Consider the following 26,279-nt stretch of genomic DNA (forward strand, 5'->3'; position numbering starts at 1 on the left):
GTTAGTAATGTTATACTTAATAAAAACTGTACTCTCCTAAATTAGTTATGTCTCAGTCTTGCAGACCAAAAGGGCACAGGTGGACTCATTAAGTGACAATGACTTCCAGCCACAAGAGAATGAGGTGGTAGATTAAGGAACCATTTCAACATATTCCCACTAGAGAGTGCTCAAGATACTTGTTTTTCCCAGAATTTGTTAGCACAAAAAATCTAGGGCAGAGCAGTAAGATAATTTTCAAAGTTATATTTTATTAGGAAGTTATAATAATTTCAAAATGAAACCTTACAAACACATAAAATCTTAAAAATTAACAGATTGTTTGAACTTAATGTCCTATTAATATAAATGCAAGGCATCTGTGGTTGGGTAAAACATAAATACATTCTCTATGAGTGTGCAAACTGATTTGTTAAAAAAAATCCCCAAACATGACTCGTATACCAGAAATTTCCAAACTCTTTCATTTCCTATAGTTCAAAATGTCAGCAGCTTGCATTGAATTATACTGGAACACAAAAAGTGAGTTCATTATTGGCAAGGATGACAAATATATTTGTTATAACAGAAGAATACAAAGTCACAAAAAAATTGCCAAAAAGTGTTGAGTCTCCCAGAGAGATTTGTCATCATGAATGCACTTAACTTGTAAGTTGTTAGTAGCAAATGGAACATTTTCTTTATCATTCAAAACAGTCTTAACTTCCTTAACAAAAATCCATTCTGTACCCAACACAAAACATTCACTGAATGCAGATTAAGACAATGCAATACTGAATTTTAACAATGCACCTTTACTTTCCTCTTTTTACCTATATATCAGAAAGGTTAAAAATGCATTAAAATTAATGATCTATGCTTTTATGTAATAACTGATAACATCATGCAAAAGAGAAAAAACGTTTTTTAAAAGAAGTCTAAGAAGCCCTGAGTCATTAATTTCATTGCAAAGGTGAGGAACATGAGTGCTCTGAGTTCTTCCTATACATTGGTGCATATTCAAACCAGTCCAGGATTTACTTTAAAAATACTTTCAAATAGGCACTTTGTGCAGTTTCTCACATAAAAATCTTCATTCTTCTCAGCAAACTGTATTTAATACTCAATTTCATTTAAGCTGTCAGGATAACCTGATGACAGTTGAATTTCTTCCACTTCTAGAATACAAAGAAAGGGGGAAATAATTCAGTTACTTTCATTTTCATCGTACGTAAGGATACATAAGACATAATGTAGTTACCATGCTAGACTGACCACCTTTACTAGTCCAGATTTTGAGGATGATCTTGCATCTATTTAGGAGAAAAATCTGTGCTAACTCAGCAGCATTCTAAATTCAGATCCATTCAGTGGGGACTCAAGGGAAGAAGCATTGTAAGATGCTAGGTGTCTCCTAAGAGAAACAAAGCATGTTTAAACTTACCTAAACACGGTCCCGCCTGGAACAGAATATCATCAATAGCAGTGTCACTTCTGATTGATACACCACGAATTGCCTCAAAAATAATCTGTGAAAGTAAAACATAGCTTTTCATGAATCCTACATGAGGTAGAAATGAAGGGGGAAAAAAAAAAGCCAACTCATGCAGTCTGTGCAAGGATCTAGTGTGTCCTGAATGCCTGCTTACTGGGAAGGAACTTCAGTGCTCCATCAGTGGACTGAATGCTCTGGTCAGAGAAACTGTATTTTTTTTTCTGTCTTGTTTTTCAGCCCAAATGCGTTGGTCTGTGTTGCCAATATGAAGGCAAGACTTGGACAAAAAAAAGCACATCAACAATATTATGCTGTGGTCCTACTGCTGAAGCTAAACTTGCTTTTCAGTAAAATCTTTCTTAGGGTTTTCTGGTTGTTTGGTTTTGGTGGTTTTTTTCATCCCTAATTAATTTCCAGAGTCTTAAGGCAAACTGATTAAAAAACCCACATGACATCGTTGGTTAAGGATCAGTATAGTGCCTAGCACTGTTTCTGTACTTCAGAGGAAGCAATTTCTGCTTCCTCTGATTGAGAAACTGAAGCAGGCTTTGTCCCTGTCAATACTGAAATGGCAGCACTCTAGAGATCAAAGAGAGAGAGCTCTGGCTCACATCATCCCCTGTCTTTGGTGCTACCTCAGGAAGATCATTCCTGAGAAAGATTATCCTGCAAGAAGCAGACAATTTAATCACAGCTTAGTGGTCATGTAAAATCTAGACAAGGCATTAGACAGCTGAAAGAAAAGAAGTTGCCCAGGTGATCCAAATTAAAAAAAACACCACTACTGACAGGAAATTATGGGGAAAGAGCATTTAAAATATATAAACACACACACATACACACACACATATACATATATAGGAAATCTTTTCAAACCTGCAAGATGTTCATGTCTTTAGTATTTTCTCCTGACCTTCACTTGTAAGAAATGACATGTTCAGCATATTTAGGTGTCCAGTCAATGCTATAAACTTTTAAACATTCATTTATTTTTGTTTAATACCACAAAAAACTTGCATTCTTGCACACATATTCTGTTTTGACTGCTTTTGTTTTTTAATTACCTGATAGTTTCTGTCACTTTCATATTCTATCAGTCCCCTTAGCCATGAGATGCTTTGTTCCCCTGTCCTTCTCCACAAAGGAATCTCTTCATCATCACCTTCCTTTTTTAGATAAACACTTAATAATCCAGTCCCAGCTCCATACATGTGATAGAAGAATGTGAGGCACTGTTTTCCAGCAGTTCCTCTTAGCGATCTTGAAACTAGGTATGCTCTCTGTCCATATACCATGTTGGATGCTTCTATATACATGTAGTACCCTTAAAATGACAAACACATATTGTGAAAGTAGAATACATTCTCCCAGCAAGTTCATTATGCTCAATATAGTCATTATATAAAAATCTATAATTTAAGATATTCTGAGACTCTTATGCTGTACGCTGTTATATTTATGAACTGTAAATGCCTCTGATATTGTAATAATCGTGTAGTGTAATAAACACTAATACTTGTGAATGCTAATATAAGAACACTTAAAGGTTTGTTAATATCTGATGAAATGCATAGCAACAGAAAGCAATACAAAGCAAGAAAAAAAATCATTAAGAACAATTGTTCTTAATCCAGGAATGCACTCTGACAGTGCTCAATTTATTTGAGTTCAGAGACAGCTGCATGTCCACCTTAGGGTACAGTTTAGCCAGTGGTTGGAGCTCATGTTATTAACAAAGTAAATAAATTTCAATACCTCTTTTAAATTACATATGACATGAATAATATTTTTTTATCTGTGAATAAGTTTTGAAGGCACAAGTAGGAAATTAGACCCTTTAGAATCCATGACTGAATGAAACACTGTCATCAGTTCTGATATGTGGAAATATTATTTATTAATTAGTGTCAGGCAGGTTAGTCCCGCCTCCCAGTCCATCACTCAGGTAATTCCAGCTAGAGCAAACTGAGATGTATCAGAAGACTGAGAAACATCCCTCACATCCCATATACTGCACATGGCAGCTGTTCTGTTTCTTGAGATGTACATTTGGCCTGCAGGCTGTTAACTCAGATCTTGCAGCAGGTCTTCAAGCAGTCTCACCACTTCTTTCTTGTAGTGTTGGAGAAAACAATCTGCTTTTCTGCCAACACAAGTCCTGGCAGTGGAATTGTCCTCAGATGGAAAGGAGATTTCTAAGGATTGGTGAGGCAGAAAGATCTGAGAGTGGCCAAGAGCAGCTCATGATACATTCAATTTGTCTCTCATAATACAAACGCCTACTATCTACACCAACCCCTGCTGAAGACGTATCTTTTAACTTGGGTTGTAGTTTGGTGGTGAGCAGCAGGAAAGGTTTAAAAAGGTATCTACAGCTGCAGGCCTGTAAAGGAAAGGTAATTTAGTACATTGTGTCGGAATTCCCACTATACTTATGCCAAACCTATTGCAAGGGCTTCTGAGCTGCAGTTATTCAGTCTGGAGAAGAGAAAACTAAGGGAAGACCTCATCACTCTCTATAACTATCTGAAGGCAGTTTGGAGCAAGGAGGGGGCAGCTTCTGCTCCCTGATGACAAGTGAGAGGACTAACATAAATAGTTGCAAGCTGTTCCAGGAGAGGTTCAGGCTGCATATTAGGAAATACTTCTTCACAGAGAATGGTCTGGTTCTTCACATTGGAATGGTCTGCTCAGGGCAGCGGTGAAGTCACTGTCCCTGGGGATGTTAAGTGGCATGTGGACCTGGCACTTAGGGACATGGTTTTGTGTTGACTCTTCAGTCAAAAGTTGGACTAGATGATCTTTGAGATCTCTTCCAAACAGATGTATTCTGTGATTTTGATGTTCATATGCTTAAAAGCCTATTTAAGGAACTAATTCAGAAAGTTCCTTGGGAAATAGCCCTTAGAAACAAAGGGGTCCAGGAAGGTTGGACCTACTTCAAGAAAGAACTCCTGCAGGCACAGGAGCAGGCAGTGCCACTGAGCCGGAAGATGAGCCGACGAGGGAGGCAGCCAGGCTGGATGGGCAGGGAGCTGCTGAAGGAATTAAAGATTAAAAAGAGAGCGTATCACCTTTGGAAAAGAGGGGAGGTGTCCCAGGAGAAGTTCAAGGAGGTTGCTAGGTCTTGTAGAGGAAAAATTAGAGAGGCAAAAGCCCACTTGGAGCTCAGGCTGGCCACGGCTGCCAAGGAAAATAAAAAGTGTTTCTTTAAATATATGAATGGCAAGAGAAGGGCCAAGGACAACCTCCAGTCCTTGTTAGATAGAGAGGGGAATAGAGTGACAAAGGATGAGGAAAAGGCAGAGGTGCTTAACACCTTCTTTGCCTCAATCTTCACTAGTGGGACAGGTTGTCTCCAGGACAGCTGGACTCCTGAAGCGGTGGATGGAGTCAGGGACCAGTACAGTCCCCCTCTAATCCATGAGGAAGCAGTAAGGGATCTGCTAAGTCACTTGGATCCTCACAAGTCCATGGGACCGGATGGGATCCACCCTAGGGTGCTGAGAGAGCTGGCAGCTGAGCTGGCCAAGCCACTCTCCATTATTTATCAGCAGTCCTGGCTCACTGGAGAGGTCCCTGAAGACTGGAAGCTGGCCAATGTGATTCCCATACACAAGAAGGGTCGTAAGGAGGAGCCAGAAAACTACAGACCTGTGAGCCTGACCTCAGTGCCAGGCAAGGGCATGGAACAGGTCATCTTGGGTGCCATCACAAAGCACCTACAGGATAGCCAAGGGATCAGGCCCAGCCAGCATGGGTTTAGGAAGGGCAGGTCCTGCCTCACCAACCTGATCTCCTTTTATGATCAGGTTACCCGCCTGGTGAATGTGGGGAAGGCTGTGGATGTAGTCTACTTGGACTTCAGCAAAGCCTTTGACACTGTCTGCCACAAGAAGCTCCTAGCCAAGCTGGCAGCTCATGGCTTGGACAGATTCACTCTGTGCTGGATCAAGAACTGGCTGGATGGCAGAGCTCAGAGAGTGGTGGTGAATGGTGCCACATCCAGTTGGCAGCCAGTCACAAGTGGTGTTCCCCAGGGGTCAGTGCTGGGCCCAGTCCTGTTCAATATCTTTATTGATGATCTGGATGAGGGCATTGAGTCCAGCATCAGTAAGTTTGCAGATGACACCAAGCTAGGAGCAGGTGTTGATCTGTTGGAAGGTAGGAGAGCCCTGCAGAGGGACCTGGACAGGCTGGATGGGTGGGCAGAGGCCAATGGGATGAGATTTAACAAGGCCAAGTGCAGGGTTCTGCACTTCGGCCACAATAACGCCAAGCAGTGCTATAGGCTGGGGACTGAGTGGCTGGAGAGCAGCCAGGAGGAAAGGGACCTGGGGGTACTGATAGATAGTAAGCTGAAGATGAGCCAGCAGTGTGCCCAGGTGGCCAAGAGAGCCAATGGCATCCTGGCCTGCATCAAGAACAGTGTGGCCAGTAGGACAAGGGAGGTTATTCTTCCCCTGTACTCAGCACTGGTCAGGCCACACCTTGAGTACTGTGTCCAGTTCTGGGCCCCTCAATTCAAGAAAGATGTTGAGGTACTGGAACATGTCCAGAGAAGGGCAACGAAGCTGGTGAGGGGCCTGGAACACAAATCCTATGAGGAGAGGTTGAGGGAACTGGGCCTGTTTAGCCTGGAGAAGAGGAGGCTCAGGGGTGATCTTATTACTGTCTACAACTACCTGAAGGGACATTGTAGCCAGGTGGGGGTTGGCCTCTTCTCCCAGGTAACCAGCAATAGAACAAGGGGACACAGTCTCATGTTGTGCCAGGGTAGGTATAGGCTGGATGTTAGGAAGAAGTTTTTCACAGAGAGAGTGATTTCCCATTGGAATGGGCTGCCCAGGGAGGTGGTGGAGGCACCGTCCCTGGGGGTCTTCAAGAAAAGACTGGATGAGGCACTCAGTGTCATGGTCTAGTTGATTGGTTAGGGCTGGGTGATAGGTTGGACTCGATGATCTTGGAGGTCTCTTCCAACCTGGTTGATTCTATGATTCTATGAAAAATTAAAAGCTACAGCTCAGACTACAATATAATAAAATTGCCTTTAATTATAAGGCTTGAGTCATTACAAACTTGTTGGAAATTCACTCTAATGTTGTCTAATTTTTTAATGTAAGAGAGTCAAGAATTTCAATACTTCTCTTTGAAAAACATTCCATGGTACAAAGGTGTCATGATAGGGAAAATAGTCTTGATTTGTAAGCAGCCTGCCTTTTCCACTTAGGTAACTTAGCCATCATACCTCAATGTGGCCATATGTGTAGGTAATGTTTCTTGGTTATATTCCATGTAAGAGCAGTTTTAAGCTTACAGTAAGATTACAGTAATCAAAGAATGATCTAATCCATTGTGACAGCACCAGCCACACAGCCAGGAGCCAATATTCATTATTCATCTATTTCTGACAGCCCACTTTCCTCTTGCTGCTAAATAGAAGAAAAGGTTAAGTTGGGCACCAATGTTTTTCACTTGGACCGCCAGAGCTTTATAGTCTTTCTTGATTCTGCCCAGATTCTGGTTCACTATGTCACCTGCTAGGAGCAGATGTGTATCTGTTGGAGGGTAGGAGAGCCCTGCAGAGGGACCTAGACAGGATGGATGGGTGGGCAGAGGCCAGCGGTGTGACATTTAACAAGGTTAAGTGCAGGGTTCTACACTTTGGCCACAATAACTCCGAGCAGTGCTACAGGCTGGGGACAGAGTGGCTGGAGAGCAGCCAGACAGAAAGCAACCTGGGGGTACTGGTAGATAGTAGCTGAAGATGATCCAGCAGTGTGCCCAGGTGGCCAAGAGAGCCCATGGTGTCCTGGCCTGTATCAGGAACAGTGTGGCCAGTAGGACAAGGGAGGTTATTCTTCCCCTGTACTCAGCGCTGGTCAGGACACACCTTGAGTGCTGTGTCCAGTTCTGGGCCCCTCAATTCAGGAGAGATGTTGAGGTGCTGGAACGTGTCCAGAGAAAGGCAACAAAGCTGGTGAGGGGCCTGGAACACAAACCCTATGAGGAGAGGCTGAGTGAGTTGGGATTGGTTAGCCTGGAGAAGAGGAGACTCAGAGGTGACTTCATTGCTGTCTACAATTACCTGAAGGGACACTGTAGCCAGGTGGGGGTTGGTCTCTTCTCCCAGACAACCAGCAACAGAACAAGGGGACACAGTCTAAGTTGCAATGGGGGAAGTGTAGGCTGGATGTTAGGAGGAAGTTCTTGCCAGAGAGAGTGATTTGCCATTGGAATGGGCTGCCCAGGGAGGTGGTAGAGGCACCATCCATAGAGATGTTCAAGAAAGCCTGGATGAGGCACTTAGTGCCATGGTCTAATTGACTGGATAGGGCTGGGTGCTAGGTTGGACTGGATGATCTTGGAGGTCTCTTCCAACCTGGTTGATTCTATGATTCTATTCTATGATTCATGCCAATATTGATGAGTGAATGTGGGTAGCAGACAGCATTCTCAATGAGCTGTGGCTCCCTCTTGGCAATATCTTGGATCTTAGCTCCCAGGAGGCAGCAGACCTCTCATAACTTCCTGTCAAGTCAGCAGACGACAAAATGTTTGTTGTTCTATTAACTGGAAGCATTTGTTGTTTGGCTAACTAGAAACAAAACAGTTCTCCAGCTAAACCACTGTAAAGCAGAGCACATACAAATGCTTCAAAAAAGCCTTTTAAAACCTCTGTAAGCTCAATTTTGCAAGCCTTATACTGAAGTCAGTGTCATTGTTACTGATGTCCTTTTATGCAGGAACTGAGCACCAAACAGAGTGAAACAGTTTATCGTTTCAAAAGTCACCAGGTGTGAGGCAATTCCATCTCTGGTGTGGAGGCAATTCCTGCATGCTCACTCATGCTAATGGGTGCCGCTTGCCAAAAGACTTCAAATCACACAAGTGAGGTTACAGAGTAGATTTTTCAGGCAATGTGTGTGACCTCTTTCATTAACCATATTTTCTTCAAGGTTCGAAAAGGGAGACGTTGGTGCAGAAGAGCTACCCAGCCATTTGTTTGCCTTTTAGTTTTGGGGAATCACAGAATGGTTTGGGTTAGAAGGGACCTGAAGAGCATATAGTTCCAGTCTTCCTGCCATGGCAGGGACACTTTCACCTAGATGAGGTGCTCAAATCCCCATCCAGCCTGGTCTTGAATGCTTCCAGGGAGTGGCATTCACAGTTTACGTGGACAACGTGTTGCAATATCTCACCACCCTCAGTGAACAATTACTTCTTAATATCTAATGTTAATCTAGTCTTTCTTTTCAATGTGAAACTATTACCTCTCATCCTACCATTGTGTCCCCCAACAGGAAGTAACCCCCCATCTTTCCTGTAGGCCCCCTCTAAGTACTAGAAGCCCTCTGTAAGAGCTTCCCAGAGCCTTCTCATGTCCCATCTAATGGCGTGGGAGGACAGAGCCAGATTCACAAACTCCCTTGGTGTGGTTTGCTCACAACTGTATCTGGCTAAGCTATGGGGCTTTATGAGAAGTGAAGGTAAGTCTTGTGTTATGTAACAGCTTTGAGAGAAGGTGGGTGGCAGGGTGGATAAAAAGAGCATGAGAGAGACAAAGAGAGATCACAAGTCCTAGGTCCAGCAGCATACCTGCTGACAAGGGTGTTCAGTGCAGAGAGAGCTCCCACACTGACTTGTACATGCCTCTATTTATGGGGGCCAGTTCCTGGAGTGGCTAAGACAACAGTACTTTTTCATGACATGGCAAATCAAGAGAAGTGACCCTAGGCCTCTCCTTGTGATTTCATGGACCGTTTGAGACATCAGTGCCAGTACTTTTCAGGACATGGCAAGTTAAGACTGGTTATACTAGATTCCTCTTTATAACTTCCATTTTCTCTTTCTCTCAGGGCATTGTCCATGCTCACACTACAGCTTTCTTGGACTTGTCTCTTGCAAGCCTTATCTTCTCCAGGCTGAACGACCCCAACTCTTTCACCCTGTCTTTATATGGGAGGTGCTCCAGACTTCTGATCATATTAATGGCCCTCCTGTGAACTCAGCCAAGCAAGTCCATGTTTTTCTTACACTGGGAGTCCCAGAGCTGACCACAGTACTCCAGATGTGAATATTTATGTAAGCTATGGGTTTGGAAAAAAGGCTTCTTTGCAAAGTCTAGCAAGTTGTCCTGTCCCTTTTTCCTCCCACAAGAAAGGGCTACTTTAGGACATGAAGACCAAACTACTTGCTTGGAATGCAGGTAGTTCAGATTAAGCATCAGGTCTCACACTCTCACAACGATTGATGCATCCCCAGGAACCATATTTACTTCATTGGATTAATAACTCTTCTGAATGCAACAGTAAAAACTTTCTCTGTGTCCTAGGTTATCATTCTAAGTATTTTTGACTAGGTATCAATCTCTGTTCTCAAAGAGTCAGTGGGCATCTTAACTCACCCACCCCAGTAGTGTGGTCTCCTTTTGGTCCAGTGTAAGAAGTGGGAGTTGGACCCCTTCTCCTGTGCCAACTCCCACGACCTCTCCTCTTCTGGATAAACATACACTCATCTTTTTCAAAAGTGCACTCTCCAGGATTAGGCAGCAATACATCTATAAGAAGAAAGAAGACATTGTTTAAAACTGCAAATAAGACAGATTTATGGAGAGATTACACACATTATGTATTACTTTGACTCACCACCAAAATCGCTTTTATCAATCTAGCAATCTTAGAGCAGTCACAAGCTTATACAAGCCAGCTCACAACTGATGTCCAGAACATAATTTAATTTTCTTCACAGCTTTGAGGAAATCTGTGTCCTAGTCTGGCTCACTAACATCTATTTACACTCTAAAAAAATCTCATACAGTTTAGCAGCTCATCATAGCCCTTACTGGAAAGGGAAAAGGAAAGGGAAAGGGGAAGGGGGAAAGGACAGGGAAAGTGACAGTGAAAAGGGAAGGGGAAAAAGGAAAGGGAAGGGGAAGGAAAAAGGGAAAGGGAAAGGGAAAGGGAAAGGGAAAGGGAAAGGGAAAGGGAAAGGGAAAGGGAAAGGGAAAGGGGAGGGGATGGGGAGGGGAAAAGAATGGGAAGGGGAAGGGGAGGGAAGGGGAAAGGGGAAAAGGGGGAAAGGAAAAGAAAGGGAAAGGGAAAGAGGAAAAAGGAAAGGGAAGGGAAGGGAACAGGAAGGGGAAGGGGAGGGGAGGGGAAAGGGGGAAAGGAAAGGGAAAGGCAAAGGGGGAAAAAGGAAAGGAAAGGGAAGGAAACAGGGAAAGGGCAAGGGAAAGGGAAGAGGGAAGGGGGAAGGGGGAAGGCAGATGGGAAGGGAGAGGGGAATGGGAAGGGGAAGGGAGAAAGGAAAGGGAAAGAAAGGGAAGGGAACGGAACTTGGAAAATAAGGTGTGTGATGAACTGTTACTAAAATGTGTACTAGCTCTTGCATGATAAATACATGTGGTCTTACCAGCAGCCTGGCAGCTTCCAAGCTGCAATGAGATATCATCCAGTGCCACAAGTCCACAGTCCCAGAAGCTTTTACACCAGCTGACAAAAACAACCTGCAATACATGAAGGAAGTTTCAGGTATCTATCAAAAGCTTGCATTCTTAAGAGTCTGAAACATTAGAATTTTTGCTAATAATTTTTATATCCGCAGGGCAGAAGCACTTTATTGTGGCACATACTAATACTGCCAGTGGCTGAAATTTCAAATCTGGTGGCTTTTAGATTTATGTTGTCATTCATAAATGACTCATGTGTCCTCACTTTTACAGCGAAAGGATGTAGCCCTCTATATAGTTTCTGTTTTATTACAAGCATGAATACTTTTTAGGATATGACAAAATATGACTCACTGAGGCTGCTGTGGGTTTCTCCCCCCCAAAACCTGACAATAACAGTGCAAATGTTCCTCATCTATCTTACTTCTACAATGAGAAGGTTTTATCCATGCAAAAATCTATTTAAAAGAGTAATGCAGAATGATGACCACGATATGGCCATAGCAAAAACTGAAGAACAATAGAGATGAGATGAAATTACTGCATAAAATGGAATTGCTCAGAAATTACACAAGTCCATGATATTACAGAACAAACAGCTGGAAATGCTAAGCATCATTCAGAGGCTTATCTGCATTTGTTAAGATTAAGAGTAGTGTTCAAGATGTTTTATTTGACTGCACATTAGTTCTGGCATAGAAAATACAAGTCACTCATGATATGACAAATTAAAATGTAAATAGACTGTAAGATTCCCATCTGCTCTTCTCCTAGGGATGACACAGATCTGTTTGAATTACAGAAGACACAATGAAGTTTACTTTGCAAAACTACTGTTGGCAATTTTCTTTGACTAACTACAGCAAACCATGTGTCTGACCGCTGGGGTTGTGACCACAACCTGGGAGGAACTTTTCTAAGAAATTACTCTGCGATGAGGTCTGAGCTAGAGATTGGAGAAGGATGAGTGTCACTTCTAACAGTTTAATAGTCTGGAACAACTTGAGGTTAAATGCTGAGAGCTTCATGAAGATACAAGAAGGATCTTAAAACTAGTTCATCATTTAATATCTCCTCTGTTAACAGGCTTAGTAGCATCTCTAGCATAGTCATTGTGCCATATTTTGCTAGACTGCTTTACTATTTAGTGCTTATGTACCCATCTGCTTATAAAACAGCTGGGCACATTTGAAGCATGTGTGTGTTGTGCTGCCTAAGATGAAGCAATTCTCATAACCATTTTCCATTCATTGCTGCTAATCCTGGTAATGGGAATTATCTGTCTATGTAAACTGTTACATCCACAGTATGCATAACTGCTCAGTGTACAGTGGCCTAAAATTGGGTTGTTTTTAAATATTTTTCCTTTTTTGTCCCTTTTTTTTTTTTTTTTCCTGTAGAACTCTGTCTTAGCTTTAAGGTTTCACAAATCACAAATTCTTTCCTACTCTCTGAGGTTCATCCTTAGGAAACAGGCTCAATCTATTAAAAAAGGGTAGCGTTTTTGGAATAAAGAATGCAATAATTATTGTTGCTGGGTGGACATCATTCACCAAACTTTTAATAAATGCATTCTGGTGACCATTTGTAATAAACCAAAGACATATTATATGTCTAAATCAAAGAATCTTCAGAAAACCACACATGAAAGAGTGAGGTCAGTCCTCACATGTGAAAAAAACATTTCCACACTGCAATCATGCTGTAAGTGATGTTTTTCTATTGACATCACTGGGAGCAGGACCAAGTTCTTTATTCTTAAATTGCAATATTTTATTCCATACAAGGTATGTAATTACCCATCAGATCCTGCAGAAAGCCCTCCATTTTAAAAAATCACAACAATAATTGTTGGGCTCTCAAAGACCATTGAATAAGTAGCCTTTGTACAATCAAAGGACTGACCTATTTCAGCGACACACAAACTTACTCAGCTTTATCATCTGTAGTTTTAGCATTTACCAATTCTCCACTTGCTTTTTGTGGTGTTGAATTAAATGCTAGCATGAGTGGACCTCATAATTTTCCCAGGCATAGAGGAGCTTTTGCCTGAGAATCTGAAGTTTCCAGTATTAGCTACAGTAAATGTACTGAAATTGTTCATCATTTCCTTGGCTTATTTTGTTGTTATATTCTTAATTTATCTTTAAGCAGTGAGAGAGTACACATTTTTATTCACAGTTCAAATTTTTTCACTCCTCCTTAGTCCTTACTGTCCTTTGCTGTCATTAAGGATCATCCTTGACTACATTAACTTTACCTGCCAAATTTGTATCAATATGGATTTACTCAGGTACTCATTTTCAGTCAGTTCTCTGAATCCTTTATACCATCACAGCAGGGCTAATCTCAAGACACTTTACATATGTTCTTCTTTCACATGAAAACACTTCCTGGGCAAATTGGTCCAAAATAATTTTTTTTAAGTTATTGCATGTCTTAGAAAAGAGGTTAGGGTCATTTTTGAGCTCAGCTTACACTTTCTTCATAAAGCATGACAGATGAACTAATTGTTTCAAACTACTCAACAAATCCTCCTGGAGTTGCCATGCTCTCTTGGAGGCTATAAAAAGCAGGCTGTCGTTGCCTCTGATATTGAAAAATAAAACATACTTTCTTCTCATGTCTCTTTTTGCTCTGAAAATAAGACACTGCCAGGGCAATAGTTTCCCACCAAATCATTGCCCCAGGTTCTGGAAGGTGGTTTACATATTTTTCTAGGGCTTAATCAATGTTTCCAGTCAGCTTCTTCAAAGTGCTGATAATCAGTTCTTAGCATTTATCCTGGACTCTATCAGGAATGAGCAATGTCAGAGTTTCACTTCTTCCATGACATGTTGGGTTGTGCTACTGACATTGAGTGAAGTAGAATGGACTTCTTTGCACCTCTACAAAAAGATGTGAATCAAGGCATATTGCATACATATGAAGCTTACCTACTCTTCTGAAGGAGAACAAAGTCTAGGACATGGGCAGTAAGGTAATTCCATCAAGAAGTATAAGGAAAGACTGATGGGGAAACTTGTAAAGGGATGCTTGGAGGGAGCTGGATGGAAAACAAAGAAAAGGAGAGATGCTCCCAGATTTCCACAGGTTCTTTGCACTTTCTTTCCTACTTGTTTATCCCAGAAAACATAGCTCTTGCTTAATTAGAGAGACAGTGCAGACTCTATCACTTACCCAGTGACATCCTGTCTTATATTAGAAACACTCTAGCCAGCAGAACAAGGAGGTGATCATTCCTCTGTACTCAGCACTGGTGAGGTCACACCCATGTTCAGTTCTGGGCCACTCACTACAGGAAGGATACTGAGGTGCTGGAGCGTGTCCAGAGGAGGGCAATGAGGCTGGTGAAGTGGAAGCTGAGGGGAGACATTATTGCTCGCTACAACTACCTGAAAGGAGGTTGGATTGAGGAGGGTGCCTGCCTCTTCTCCTTGATGACAAGTGACAGGAGTAGAGGAAATGGTTTCCAGATGCACTAGGGGAAGTTTAGGCTGGATATTAGGAATTACTTCTTCAGTGAAAGGGTTATAAAACATTGGAATGGGTCTGGCCAAGGCAGTGGTGGAGCCACTGTCCCTGGAGGTGGCACACAGGACATGGTTTAGTGTTAACTTTTCAGGGCTGGGTCAAGGGTTGGACTCAATCACCTTTCAGGTCTCTTCCAACAGGAATTCTGTATTCTGTGACTGGGTTCAATTTCTTAAAGAAACGCAGTCATAGTAGAGTCTAAGGTAAGGTTTTTTTTGAGAAGCAACTATTGTCATTTCCATACAGTGACACAAAACTCAGTATTGCAAAACCCAGAAATAATCTGATCACTTGAAACAAAAGTGTGACGTGACACAGAGCAGTCAAGATGTTTTCACAAAACAGGGAGCCTGGCATTTCTGCCAGTTGCACTACCATGCAGCACGTGGGAATGGGAGAATCATTATGCTTGTCCCAGGGCTGTTTGATACGAACATTATCAATGTAGCACAAATTACTTTTAACTAGTTTAATTAAACCAGATTTTTAATGGCTTGTTTTTCTTCAGATTGAACAGTCAGAAACTCATTTATCAAGAACGTAAGTAAGCTATTAAGCAAAAATTAAAATGTCTGTAAGCTGCTGCCATTTGAAGTAAATTGATTTAAAATGGCACCCACCAGGCAAGTTCCATTTCTTGCCATGTAAATGCAATGAGCTTCTGTAGGAAAAATTATTATCTAAAAAAGGTTATTGAGCTAGTTTGAGGCAGGCCAGAATGTTTTGGTGAGAAGAACTACATCACAGGCTATAGAAGGAAAACAATGGTGATGTCTGCTTCCCTCCTGGGCTCACTGAGATGTATAAAACATAAGTCAAACCACAGATAACACACTCGGCACCACTCTCACTCGGGCTGCTGGCTGAGCTGCATCTCTCTAACCTCACCCTCCATTTTGGGCTAACCACTTTGCTTCCTAACCCCCTGGCTGAACCTCTATTCTTCCTTGGGACTGGGGCAAGGTTGAGAGTGGCAGGGGGGGAAGGTGCAGGGGTGGTTGAGAGCCCCTCCTGGGGACTCAGGTTTCTGAGGGGGGAGTTGTGTTTCTGTATTACCTTTTACTTTGTATATTTCTGTATGTAACTGTATATACTGTAAATATCTGCTTGTATATTGTGCTAGCTGTAAATATAAACTTCATTCAATTTCCAGAGCTGGCTGAGTCTAGTCTGGGTGATTTCTAAAGTGGGGGAGGACAGGGAACACCCAAACCATCACAGTTATGAAAGCTTCTGCATAAGTAATTGGATAACACTGGCAATAAGCTTGTGGCATTTGAACAAATACGTTTGAAAATCTTTCCTGTTCAAGGGCAAATAGGTTGCAGAAACAAGAAGAAACATGAAGCTGTTCTGTTGAACAACAGCCACAGTGCTACACTCATATTCATTCACTGGATTGCCCTGTCTGGTAGAGAATACAGCCTGCACAGAAATGTATACAGGACAACAACAGTCTCTGCTGTCTCCCAGGGTCCTCCAAGATTTCTGTAAGTCTGCTCTTGTAGATTTATGCTCTTTTCAGTAGCACAGTTTCCTTGGTACCCAGAACAAGTAGCAGCTTATTCCAACCTATTTAGGTTTTGTACCTTATTGTGGGAGGACTGATCAAGGGAACAACACCAAACAGCTCCTTCATTTGACACAAGTGAGAGGCTTCTAGAGGAGGAGGAGATAGGGACTAAAATGGCTTCTCTCCTTCACTTGATATTCTGACTGAAGAACTTTATATGCTTGGCCCAGTCACAGGGGTCTAGGTTTTCACACATCCAAGACTGCCTTAGTCATTTATCTGTGACTTCAATAAGCAAGTGGGAGACAGATTTCCCAGCAGCAAAGAGGAATGCTAGAATTTAATACTGAGCATCATCACAGTGACGATGTGAGAACACAGGTTCAAAGACCTTCACAAAATCATAGAAACAACCAGGTTGGAAGAGATCTCCAACATCATCCAGCCCAACCTAGCACCCAGCCCTATCCAGTCAACTAAACCATGGTACTAAGTGCCTCATCCAGGCTTTTCTTAAACACCTCCAGGGACGGTGCCTCCACCACCTCCCTGGGCAGCCCATTCCAATGGGAAATCACTCTCTCTGGCAAGAACTTCCTCCTAACATCCAGCCTGTACTTCCCCCATTGCAACTTAGACTGTGTCCCCTTGTTCTGTTGCTGCTTGTCTGGGAGAAGAGACCAACCCCCACCTGGCTGCAGCCTCCCTCCACGTAGCTGTAGACAACAATGAAGTCACCCCTGAGCCTCTTCTTCTCCAGGCTAACCAACCCCAGCTCCCTCAGCCTCTCCTCATAGGGTTTGTGTTCCAGGCCCCTCACCAGCCTTGTTGCCCTTCTCTGGACACGTTCCAGCATCTCAATGGAAGAGAGGTGATAATGAGTGTTTAAGGAAAACAGTACAAGAAAGCAACTAATCATAAATCTATTTGTGCTCCGAAGTTATGTTCAGCCTACAGGGAGTTGAGCAACTTGCTGAACTGGTCACATCTGTACCACTATGTTTATGGCCATTGTGACTTCTGTTTTCCACGAATTCACCACATCTGTTTTTAAATGCATGCATGTTACTGGCATAGCATCCTGCAGCAAAGGGTTTCAGTACTTAGTCATTCCTAAAACAGTCCTTCTTTTTGTTTGTTTTAAAACATGTAAATAGTGAAGTGCAGCACTCGAGTCACTTGACTGTGTTTTCTTACAACTGCAAGTAAAATTAGTTATGGAGGACAAGTGAAAGCAAGGAAAGACAGTGAATTAAAAAAAAACCAACAACATAACTAAGTATCTAAGAACAAGACAAGTAAAATGAAATAACAAAAAATCCAAGAAATGCTTCCACATCTACTCTGAGGGAAGCAGGGTGGGTTGTTACAATGCCAGCTACCTTTCTGAGGATATTTCTGAGCTCTTTTAGGAGTATTACAGTGCTAGGTTACTGTGCTAGTTTGAAGCTAGCTAGAATGTTTTGGTGAGAAGAACTAGATCATAGGCTGTGAAAGGAAAACAATGGTGATGTCTGCTCCCCTCAGAGTCTTGCTGAAAAAGAAACAAAAACATTAGATAACACTCTTGCCATTTTCTCAGGCACTCTGCCTTGAGCTTCTGACTGAGGTGCATCTCCCTAACCTCACCTTCCACTCACCTTTGCTTCTTAACCTCTTGGCTGATCCTCTTTTCTTCTTTAGGACTGGGGCAAGGTTGAGAGGGGCAGGGGGAAGGTGCAGGGGTGGTTGAGAGCCCCTCCTGGGGACTTAGGTTTCTGGGAGGGGAGTTGTGTTTCTGTATTCCCTTTTACCTTGTATATTTCTGTCTATAACTGTATATACTGTAAATATCTGCTTGTATATTGTGCTAGTTGTAAATAAATAGCTTCATTTATATTCCCAGAGCTGGCTGAGACTAGCCTGGGTAATTTCTAAAGTGTGGGGGGGCAGGGAACACCCAAACCATCACAGTTACATTGCAAAAAACTTGCACAAATGGATAAACAATATGAAATGTTTGCTATTGAAAACCTGAGCTTTAGAGCGGTGAACCAAGTCTAGCAGAAATTAAGAGAACTGAGTTAAGTAGACTTAGCTGCACTTAAACCTTCATTTTAATCTAGGCATTTCTAGACTTTGTTTGAAGTTGCATAAAAGAACTATCTTTCCATGATGGTGTATGCACACAAAACACACACACACAATATTAGAATGAGATTCTTTTCCCGTGGTGCATGTGAGCATTACCAGGTTACTTTCAGTTAGCTCTGACATCTTTCTGCCATGTATTGGCCCAGAAGATCAGATTCAATACATTTCACACCGAACCACAGAATGTTGAGGGTTGGAAGAGATCTCGAAAGATCAACTGGTCAAATACACGTGCCAGAGCAGGATCACCTAGGGTAGGTCACACAGGAGTGCATCCATCAAGGTTCTGAATGTCTCCAGAGATGTTCCACAACCTCTCTCAGCAACCTGGTCCAGTGCTCTGTCACCCTCACAGCCGAAAGGTTTTTCCTTATGTTCACGTGGAACCTCCTATGCTCCAGTTTGTGCCCACTGCCCCTTGTCCTGTCATCAGACATCACAGAGAAGGGCCTGGCTCCATCCTCCCTTGCTCTTTACATATTTACAAACATGAATGAGGTCACCCCTCTGTCTCCTCCAAGCTAAAGAGACCCAGCTCCCTCAGCCTTTCCCAATGAGGCAGTAATCATTTCAAATCAGATTAAAAACATCTCCATATTTCAGACTCAGATTTTTATGCTGCTCTTTAAGAGCCTTATACAACAATGCATGCAGGGTTTAGTTTCTTCTAATAAATGTTAGGATTTCGAGTTTGTTTTTTTTCTTACCTCTCACATTTATTCCCTGGGTACTACAGAGTATAAAAACAACACTCTATGTATACAGGATCGTAGGTACTTCTAACTAAACAAGAAGGTACCCTCTTACTGGCTTTATATAGCATATGTATTTGTAGACAGCACACACATATGTATATACACATGCATAAACATTTATGGCTTGCTTAGCTGGATGATATGCACTTAATTTTTCCAGTGTGGAAGTTTCAAAGTGTCATATTAAAAGCCTGTTGGCCAACTTCATGTTTCCTGCTCACAGAACTCGAGCCAAGAATCTGTGCCAGGCTGCAGTTAGCTAATTCAAATAGAACTTGCAAAAACCATTACACAAACCAAAAGATGAAAACATGCACCTTTTTATTGTCCTGCTGCAAACAATATATGTTATCAAAATAAAACATATCAGACAGATTTTATATTGTTTGCAATGCTATGGGAGTAGTGTTTATTGCAGAAGAAAGATGATGGACATAGGTATTTTAGAACAATTGTTTTCTGGCTGTAGAATCATTATGACATTCAGGACTTCCTGGCTGTGGCAGCATAACAACTGCCTCACTGACTTTACTGGCCATCAAGGAACAGCCAGGAGACAGTTTACTGTTTCTGCAGGCACTAACACAACCTACAAGTCACACCCAGTAACTGAGAATTTGATGAGCCAAACTACTGTGTATGCCTGCAATTTCTTATTGTCTAAGCCTGAACATGATACATCTCACAAAAAAATATTATAGGCACATCAGCCACCACACTTGTGTTAGAGGACTATCTTATTTTGATACCACTTCACTCCATTAAAAGACTGCTTTTCACTTGATTATAACGTTGCCAAGATGCAATGATTTCAGCTCAGACTTTCCATGCTGGATCCTGGTTGTTTTGGAAGATTTAAGCCAAAAGAGTTCCATCATTTCTGAGAAGACTAGGAAAAAAGTTCTATTTTGAACCTGTTAAAAAAATTCTTTCAAAAGCTTGGACACTCCTAGGCTTTGGAGTAGGAGCATGAAATGTGTTAGGATTTGGTATTTCTGCAGGAAGATTGCTTTCTATCAAGTTATTAGCTTTTTAAAATACAAGATTTTTAAGAGCTAAGACAAGCAGAATAAACAGACCAGGACATGGACAGAATTAGAGGGGTAAACAGGGGCTATTCACCCATGAGGAATAAGATGGTAACTGGGAGGGGGGTGCTACCTATGGGTAAAGAAAGGTAAGACAAAGATGCATCACTGAAGAGGCAGGAGATGAAAGAAAAATTTAGAGGAGACAGAAAAAAAAGAGAGATGAAGCTTCAGTGATCCTGTCTGTCTTACGCTTTTTATTGTCTCTTCCTCCAGAGTCTGAAATGTAACCCCTGACTTGCTGGTTTCCACCACTCTGCTGTCAGGCAAATGTGCTCTGATGCACCTCTACCACTGGTCTAAATTGAAGACAGACACCAAAATAAGTGCTCCTTGTCTAGCTATTTCCCTAAGTCCCAGGCAGACACACCTTCACAGAGAACTAACCTATGTATTAGTTCCTTCTGCCGGCTTGGAAAAGAAGAAACAAACAAAATATTCTAAAAGTATTAAGTTTGAAGAGTCAGACATGGAATTTCAAGGAGAAGCCAGAATCAGGTTCACTTTATAAAATGATCAAACAGCCATCATAAAACCAATAAAAACATTATACAAAGTTCAACATATTGTAGCTTGTGCTCGATTTATTATCACGGAGTCACTACGGTTAGGAAAGATCATCAAGTCCAACCATTATCTAACTCTACCAGGGCCACTATGACAATGCATCCTTGAGCACTGTACCTTGACAGCTTTTAAATACGTCCAGGGATGGTGATTCAGTCACTTTCCTGGACAATCTGTTTCAGTCTTTGGTAATCCTTCTGGTATAGACATTTTCCCTAATGTCTAACTTAAATCTCCCTTGGCATAACTTGATGCCATTTCCTCTTGTCCTCCTTGTGCTTGGGAGAAGAGACCAATATCCACCTCTCTACGTGCACTTTTCAGGTGGTGGTAGAGAGTGATAAGGTCTCCCCACAGCCTCCTATTCAGTAGATTAAACAACCTCAGCGTCATCAGCTTCTACTCATAAGACTTATTCTCAAGACCCTTCACCAGCTTCATTGCCCTTCTACTGTACCAAAGCCACCTACTACACAGGCAAACCTGCAACTTAACCCCCATTCTAAATGTGATTATTCTTCCAGTCTAGTAAAAAAAAAAAAATAGAGTGTGAGACAATAGGTTTAAATCAAGACTACAATAGAACTTCACACATACCCCCAAATACACAGTCATTTGGCCAAGGGATATCTTAATTTTGATATGCTGGACACATGCTGAGTTCTCTAAACACCTTACTGTTTTGTGATAGTTGAAGAATGCCTCCTAAACAGTAACATTTTGCAATGTATTTCTGCTGGAAATAAGAATTCCTCATCACAAGACCTGAAGGAACCACTGAAGGTTTCTGAAAAGTGCCAGAGGACAACAAACTCTCCTAGTGCAGAGCATGGTGTTTCTTCCCTCCTGCAGACTTTGCAAGATCAGAAGCAGCAAGGATAGTCAGATGCTTAAAAAATCTGCCACATCCAAGGCCATAAACCGTTTTTAACAGGCATGCTCAATAGTCATATAGTGTATCATGCTGTACTGAACCCTTTTAGAATAAAGAAATACATAAACAGAAGATGACAGAATTATAAGCTTGCATTTTAAAATTATAACATTTCATGATTGCAAAAAAAGAAAAGAGAGAGGGAGAAAAATACTTTTCTGCAAATATTTTGGCATGTTTTTATGAAAGACTTTTCTTTCATGCACTTGCTTGACAATGATTTTTTTTAATATCAGTTAAAAAGGAACTGGAACTTGTAACACATTTAGCAGGCAGGTCTAGAGAGGTTCCCCTCCCCTTCTACTCTGCTCTGGTGAGACCACAGCTGGAATACTGTGTCTGCTTTTGGGCTCCCAAGTTTGAGAGAGACAGGGATCTGCTGGAGAGTCCAACAGAAAGCTACAATGATGACTGCAGGACTGGAACATCTCTCATATGAAGAAAGCCTGAGAGAACTGGGGCTGTTCACTCTTGAGAAGAGAAAGCCAAGAGGGGATCTTATCAGCATCTACAAATATTTGAGGGGTGGGTGTCAAGATGAAGGTCTCTTTTCAGTAGTGCCCAGTGACAAGGAACAGGTACAAATGAGAACACAGGAGGTTCCACCTCAACACGAGCAGACACTTCTTTATGTTGAGAGTGACAGAGCACTGGAATAGGCTGCTCAGAGAGTTTGTGGAGTCTCCTTCTCAAGAGACCTTCAAAACCTGCCTGGATGCATTCCTTTACACCCTGCCCTGGGTGGTCCTACTTAGCCAGGGGGTTGGACTTGATGATCTCTGGAGGTCCCTTCCAGCCCTTAATCTTTTGTGATTCTGTGATTATTTATGCATAAAAAATATGTACATGAAAACCTCCTATTTTTCTTAAGCGATCAGATATCGGAAACATCAGCCAAAATTAGGACTGAAATTTTCAGTGCAGATTTCCCTTCTCACACAGTTAGGCAACTTTTTTTCATGTAAAAAAAACCTCTTTTGTTTTCGTTTTTTTTTTTTCAAGAAAACTCAAACTGAATAGCTATTGCCAATTTTAAAAAATACTTTATAGTGGGGAAAATGCTTAAGTTGTTTTCCTATAACTCACAAATACTTGAGGGACAAGACAAGCTTTCATTCACATATTCACAGTAGAATCACACTAAAAGCATGAATTCATCTCAGTGTTATCAAGTAGTGATCCATCTGGTCCTCATTAGGTGACTCACAAATAGTGAAAACCCACTACAGAAATGAAGGTAGCTGCAGAAGGAGCACATACACAAATTCATGTAAAAGTCAAGTCTTTGTAAAGAGTGGAGATGAGGAATAAGAGCAGGTTGAGAACTCACTCAGGAGCTGATGTGAAATATTATATTGTTAGCTTACTCAGATAACAAAATGATTTCTCCAGCCAGACACTACAAATCAAGTACAGTCCTGTAAATTACACTGACTTCTGGTTTTGTGTTTTAACCCTGTGCTTGAGGTAGGACCAGCTCCCCATTTTGACCAGAGCTTACCAGTACTGACTTTTTAGATTAATTAAAATCGGTAATTGACTACTGTAATGCTGTCATGGATTGATTTCAATCTGCTGCTGTTATATGCACCATGTTGCAGTCATGTCAGCTTCAAAAATGAAAGTGTTTACTGGAGCAAAGTACCATGGGGCTTGAAGTTCAGATTGCTAACATGCTGCTTCTGGGTTCTGATTTGTTTTGTTTGGGTTTTGGTTGGTTGATTAGTTTGGTTTGTTTTTTTTGGAGGGTGTTGTCTCTTCTGCTGTGATAATGTAGGGACAAGGAGGGATGGAAGAGTAGTTTTCTGGTTTTGTCTTTTGGCTTACTTGCTTCTGCTTGCTGCTGCTTTGCACTGTGCTTTTTTGTCTGCACATAGGCTAAGGTAATCATGTGTTTTGTACTATGATTATCTGATTTTGCTCAGTAAACTCTGTTCTTACCTCACTTTTTGTTGTCTCAATCCAAAGTTTTTGTGTGTTACTATTTCCTCACTTCTGTGCAGTTTAAACTCTTTGTTCTGATTGAAACCATTACAGATGGAAAAAAAATTAACAGTGAATGTTGACCCCACTGAGAAACAAAGAGACAATCAGCTCTCATTAGAGCTCTTCAGATGAAATCTCCTCAAATACTGTGACTACAGTTGAGGGTGCTCAGGAAACACTGCCCCAGTCCTGGTATGAAGTCCTCTTATCAGGGTTCCCAAGGGAGCCAAGTTGCAAAGAAATATTCTACTCCCAGCTGCAGTGCCTAGAGAACTGTCTCCTACTTTGCAGGTGTAGCTTAGTTAGGATTTATCCTCATATAAGAAAGAAACCTGAGTGGAGAAGGCAAGGAAAATCCATCCAGAATTCAGCAGATTTGAAGAGTTGACTCTTACCTTGCAAGGCATAGGCTTTTTGAAGGAGATTTCAGCTTGAGTCCAAACTCCCTTTGGAGAGTCCAAGACGGACCAGATTTTCTCTTGAACGACATGATTCTCCTCAAAGATATAAACAGCAAGAGTGCCAGTCATTTTGAAAAACCCATATAGGGCATAATAAAAACGCAGACAGAACTGCAGGTTTCCTGGCAGGGTCGGGCCATACAGACGTCCAATGTACCCAGGCTGTGAGGTGAACTTTGTGTTTGCCAACAAGTAATAACCTGCAAGAGAGTGCAGTTGTTGAGTGTTTTGAATACACCATTACTACAGCTGATTTGCTACTAAAGCAGCTTCTGTTACTGCATGAGACTCTGGTAATAAAACTAATTACTACTGGCAGGAAGCAGACAATCACACTGCTTGAAAAGAGATGAGGGTTTTTTCTGAAAACATCCTTGCATCTTCAAGGTAAACTGGCACGTGGCTAAGTTATCAGAAATCAACGCCACTCAAATTCACACTGAAACATTCTCTGCCCTGCTGGTTTCACTGGAAACCTGGATGTTTCAAGGTTACCACTCTGAGACTGAGAAATAAAGGAGACTTTAGCACATATGATTAGGAACTGTGAATATTCACATAGGGAAATGTGTGAGTTTCAACACATATGAGCAGACCTTTCACTACACACCGTTTCACAGCTTCCTCTTAAAAATGCCAACTACCCTAAGCCTGGGAGAGCTAAGAACCCACCACTTCTCTATATTAAAAGCAACACATCAAGGTACTATATTTTCTTGAATATTTCTATGGGAACATCCCTTCAGTGATTACAGATCAGTATAGTTATTTAGAGCCCTGTGTGACAATTCAGTAGGTGACTTCTTCCCTTTACCTGTGGGGAGGCACAGCCAGAGTCCCAGCTAAGACGGAGCAGTACACACTGATTTTTAATGGCAGGTAGTTGTAGTAAGGCAACCTGACCAGCGAGTGCATGACAATATTTAACAGAATGAACAATGATACTACAAGTTAACATTTGATCTGGAGGTTAACCTCTCTGCAAGAGTTCAAGGTCTGGCTGGATGGGGCTTTGAGCAGCCTGACCTAGGGGAAAGTGTCCCTGCCCATGGCAGGCAGGTTTGAACTAGACTATCTCTGAAGTCCCTTCCAACCCAAACCATTCTATGATTACATGAATCTATGATTATATGAATCCTTTATGTTGACCTTGACTCTTATAGTGTAAAGGAATTTTGAATTACCAAATCCAGTAGTGTGATCTCCTGCTCTGTACACATTGCGCTTCACTTTCACTCTGCTCCATTCTGGGCCATCTTTGTGATCCTGGTAAAAATTACACAGATCTTCCTCAAAATTGCAGCCTGCCTTGGCAGGATTGAAAGAAGTCCCTAAAACATAGATGCATATGATATGTTACGAAGAGCACAGTATAAGCATTGGTATTTGAAGCATCAGGATGACAAAGTATACAGTATTTGATCTTTGCATTATAGAAGATGAACATGTACACATACGTACACATCTATATATGTTACATCTACATGTTGTGCATATATAGTGCAAAGTCAAAATGATTAAAAACTATCACTTTTATTTCACACCTGGGTGTTATTTTCATATTGTTGTTGCAGACCATTTCCATCTTGCTACTTGAGATTTAGACAAAAACTGTGTCATCTATGTGTGCATATGCATGCCTTAAGTATGCATGACAAAGCTTTTGGTTCACATGCCACCCCATGACCTCTGAGCTCTGACCTCTGCAGCTATGTCTCACACATTTTAACACTGTGGCAATGAAAGCTTCACCATTGATGGTGAAGTTGTTTAAAAGCTAAGCTAAGCCTCTCAGTCCTGTTGATGGCTCCCTCTTGACCAGCAATGTAGAATTCATCCCTAGAATTCAGGATTCAGGATGTCATCTATCCAGACTTCCACAAGGCCCTTGACACTGTCCCCCACAACATCCTACCCACCAAGCTGGAGAGATATGGATTTGATGGGTGGATTGTTCAGTGGGTAAGGAATTGGCTGGATTGTCTCGAGCAGAGGGTAGTGCTCAATGGCTCAAAGTCCAGATGGAGAGCAGTGACAAGTGGTGTTCCTCAGGGGTCTGTACTGGGACCTGTGCTGTTTAATGTTTTTATCAGTGATACAGACAGTGGGATCGAGTGCACCATCAGCAAGTTTGCAGATGACACCAAAGTGAGTGGTGCTGTCATTATGCCAGAGGGACAGGGTGTCGCCCAGTGGGACCTGGGCAGGCTGGAGAGGTGGATCCAGGTGAACCTCATGAGGTTCAACAAGAGCAAGTGCAGGGTTCTGCACCTGGGCCAAAACAATGCTCACTATCATTACAGACAGGGGGATGAGGTGATAGAAAGCAGCCCTGTGGAAAAGGACTTGGGGGTGCTGATGGACGAGAAGTGGGCCATGAGCA

General features: G+C 41.9%; 1 protein-coding gene across 3 annotated transcripts in view; it reads right to left on the minus strand.

Moving 5' to 3' along the window:
* Positions 1-233: 233 nt before the first annotated feature.
* Positions 234-26,279, minus strand: part of MAMDC2 (MAM domain containing 2) — an 80,451-nt gene continuing 54,405 nt past the window's right edge. Inside the window, exons 8-14 of one of the 3 annotated variants that reach the window (XM_064140554.1) lie at positions 25,081-25,227; positions 23,831-24,096; positions 10,889-10,982; positions 9,882-10,034; positions 2,539-2,798; positions 1,424-1,508; positions 234-1,157 (exon numbers count right to left, since the gene is read on the minus strand). In XM_064140554.1, coding sequence (XP_063996624.1) covers positions 1,096-1,157; positions 1,424-1,508; positions 2,539-2,798; positions 9,882-10,034; positions 10,889-10,982; positions 23,831-24,096; positions 25,081-25,227 — 1,067 coding nt within the window. In that variant the 3' untranslated portion in view covers positions 234-1,095. Of the gene's footprint in view, positions 1,158-1,423; positions 1,509-2,538; positions 2,799-3,782; positions 3,858-9,881; positions 10,035-10,888; positions 10,983-23,830; positions 24,097-25,080; positions 25,228-26,279 lie in introns of those variants that run through there. The other 2 variants (XM_064140555.1, XM_064140557.1) reach the window with 2 other exon arrangements.

This window comes from Pogoniulus pusillus, chromosome Z (genome assembly GCF_015220805.1).
Source record: "Pogoniulus pusillus isolate bPogPus1 chromosome Z, bPogPus1.pri, whole genome shotgun sequence".
NCBI classification, from domain to species: domain Eukaryota; kingdom Metazoa; phylum Chordata; class Aves; order Piciformes; family Lybiidae; genus Pogoniulus; species Pogoniulus pusillus.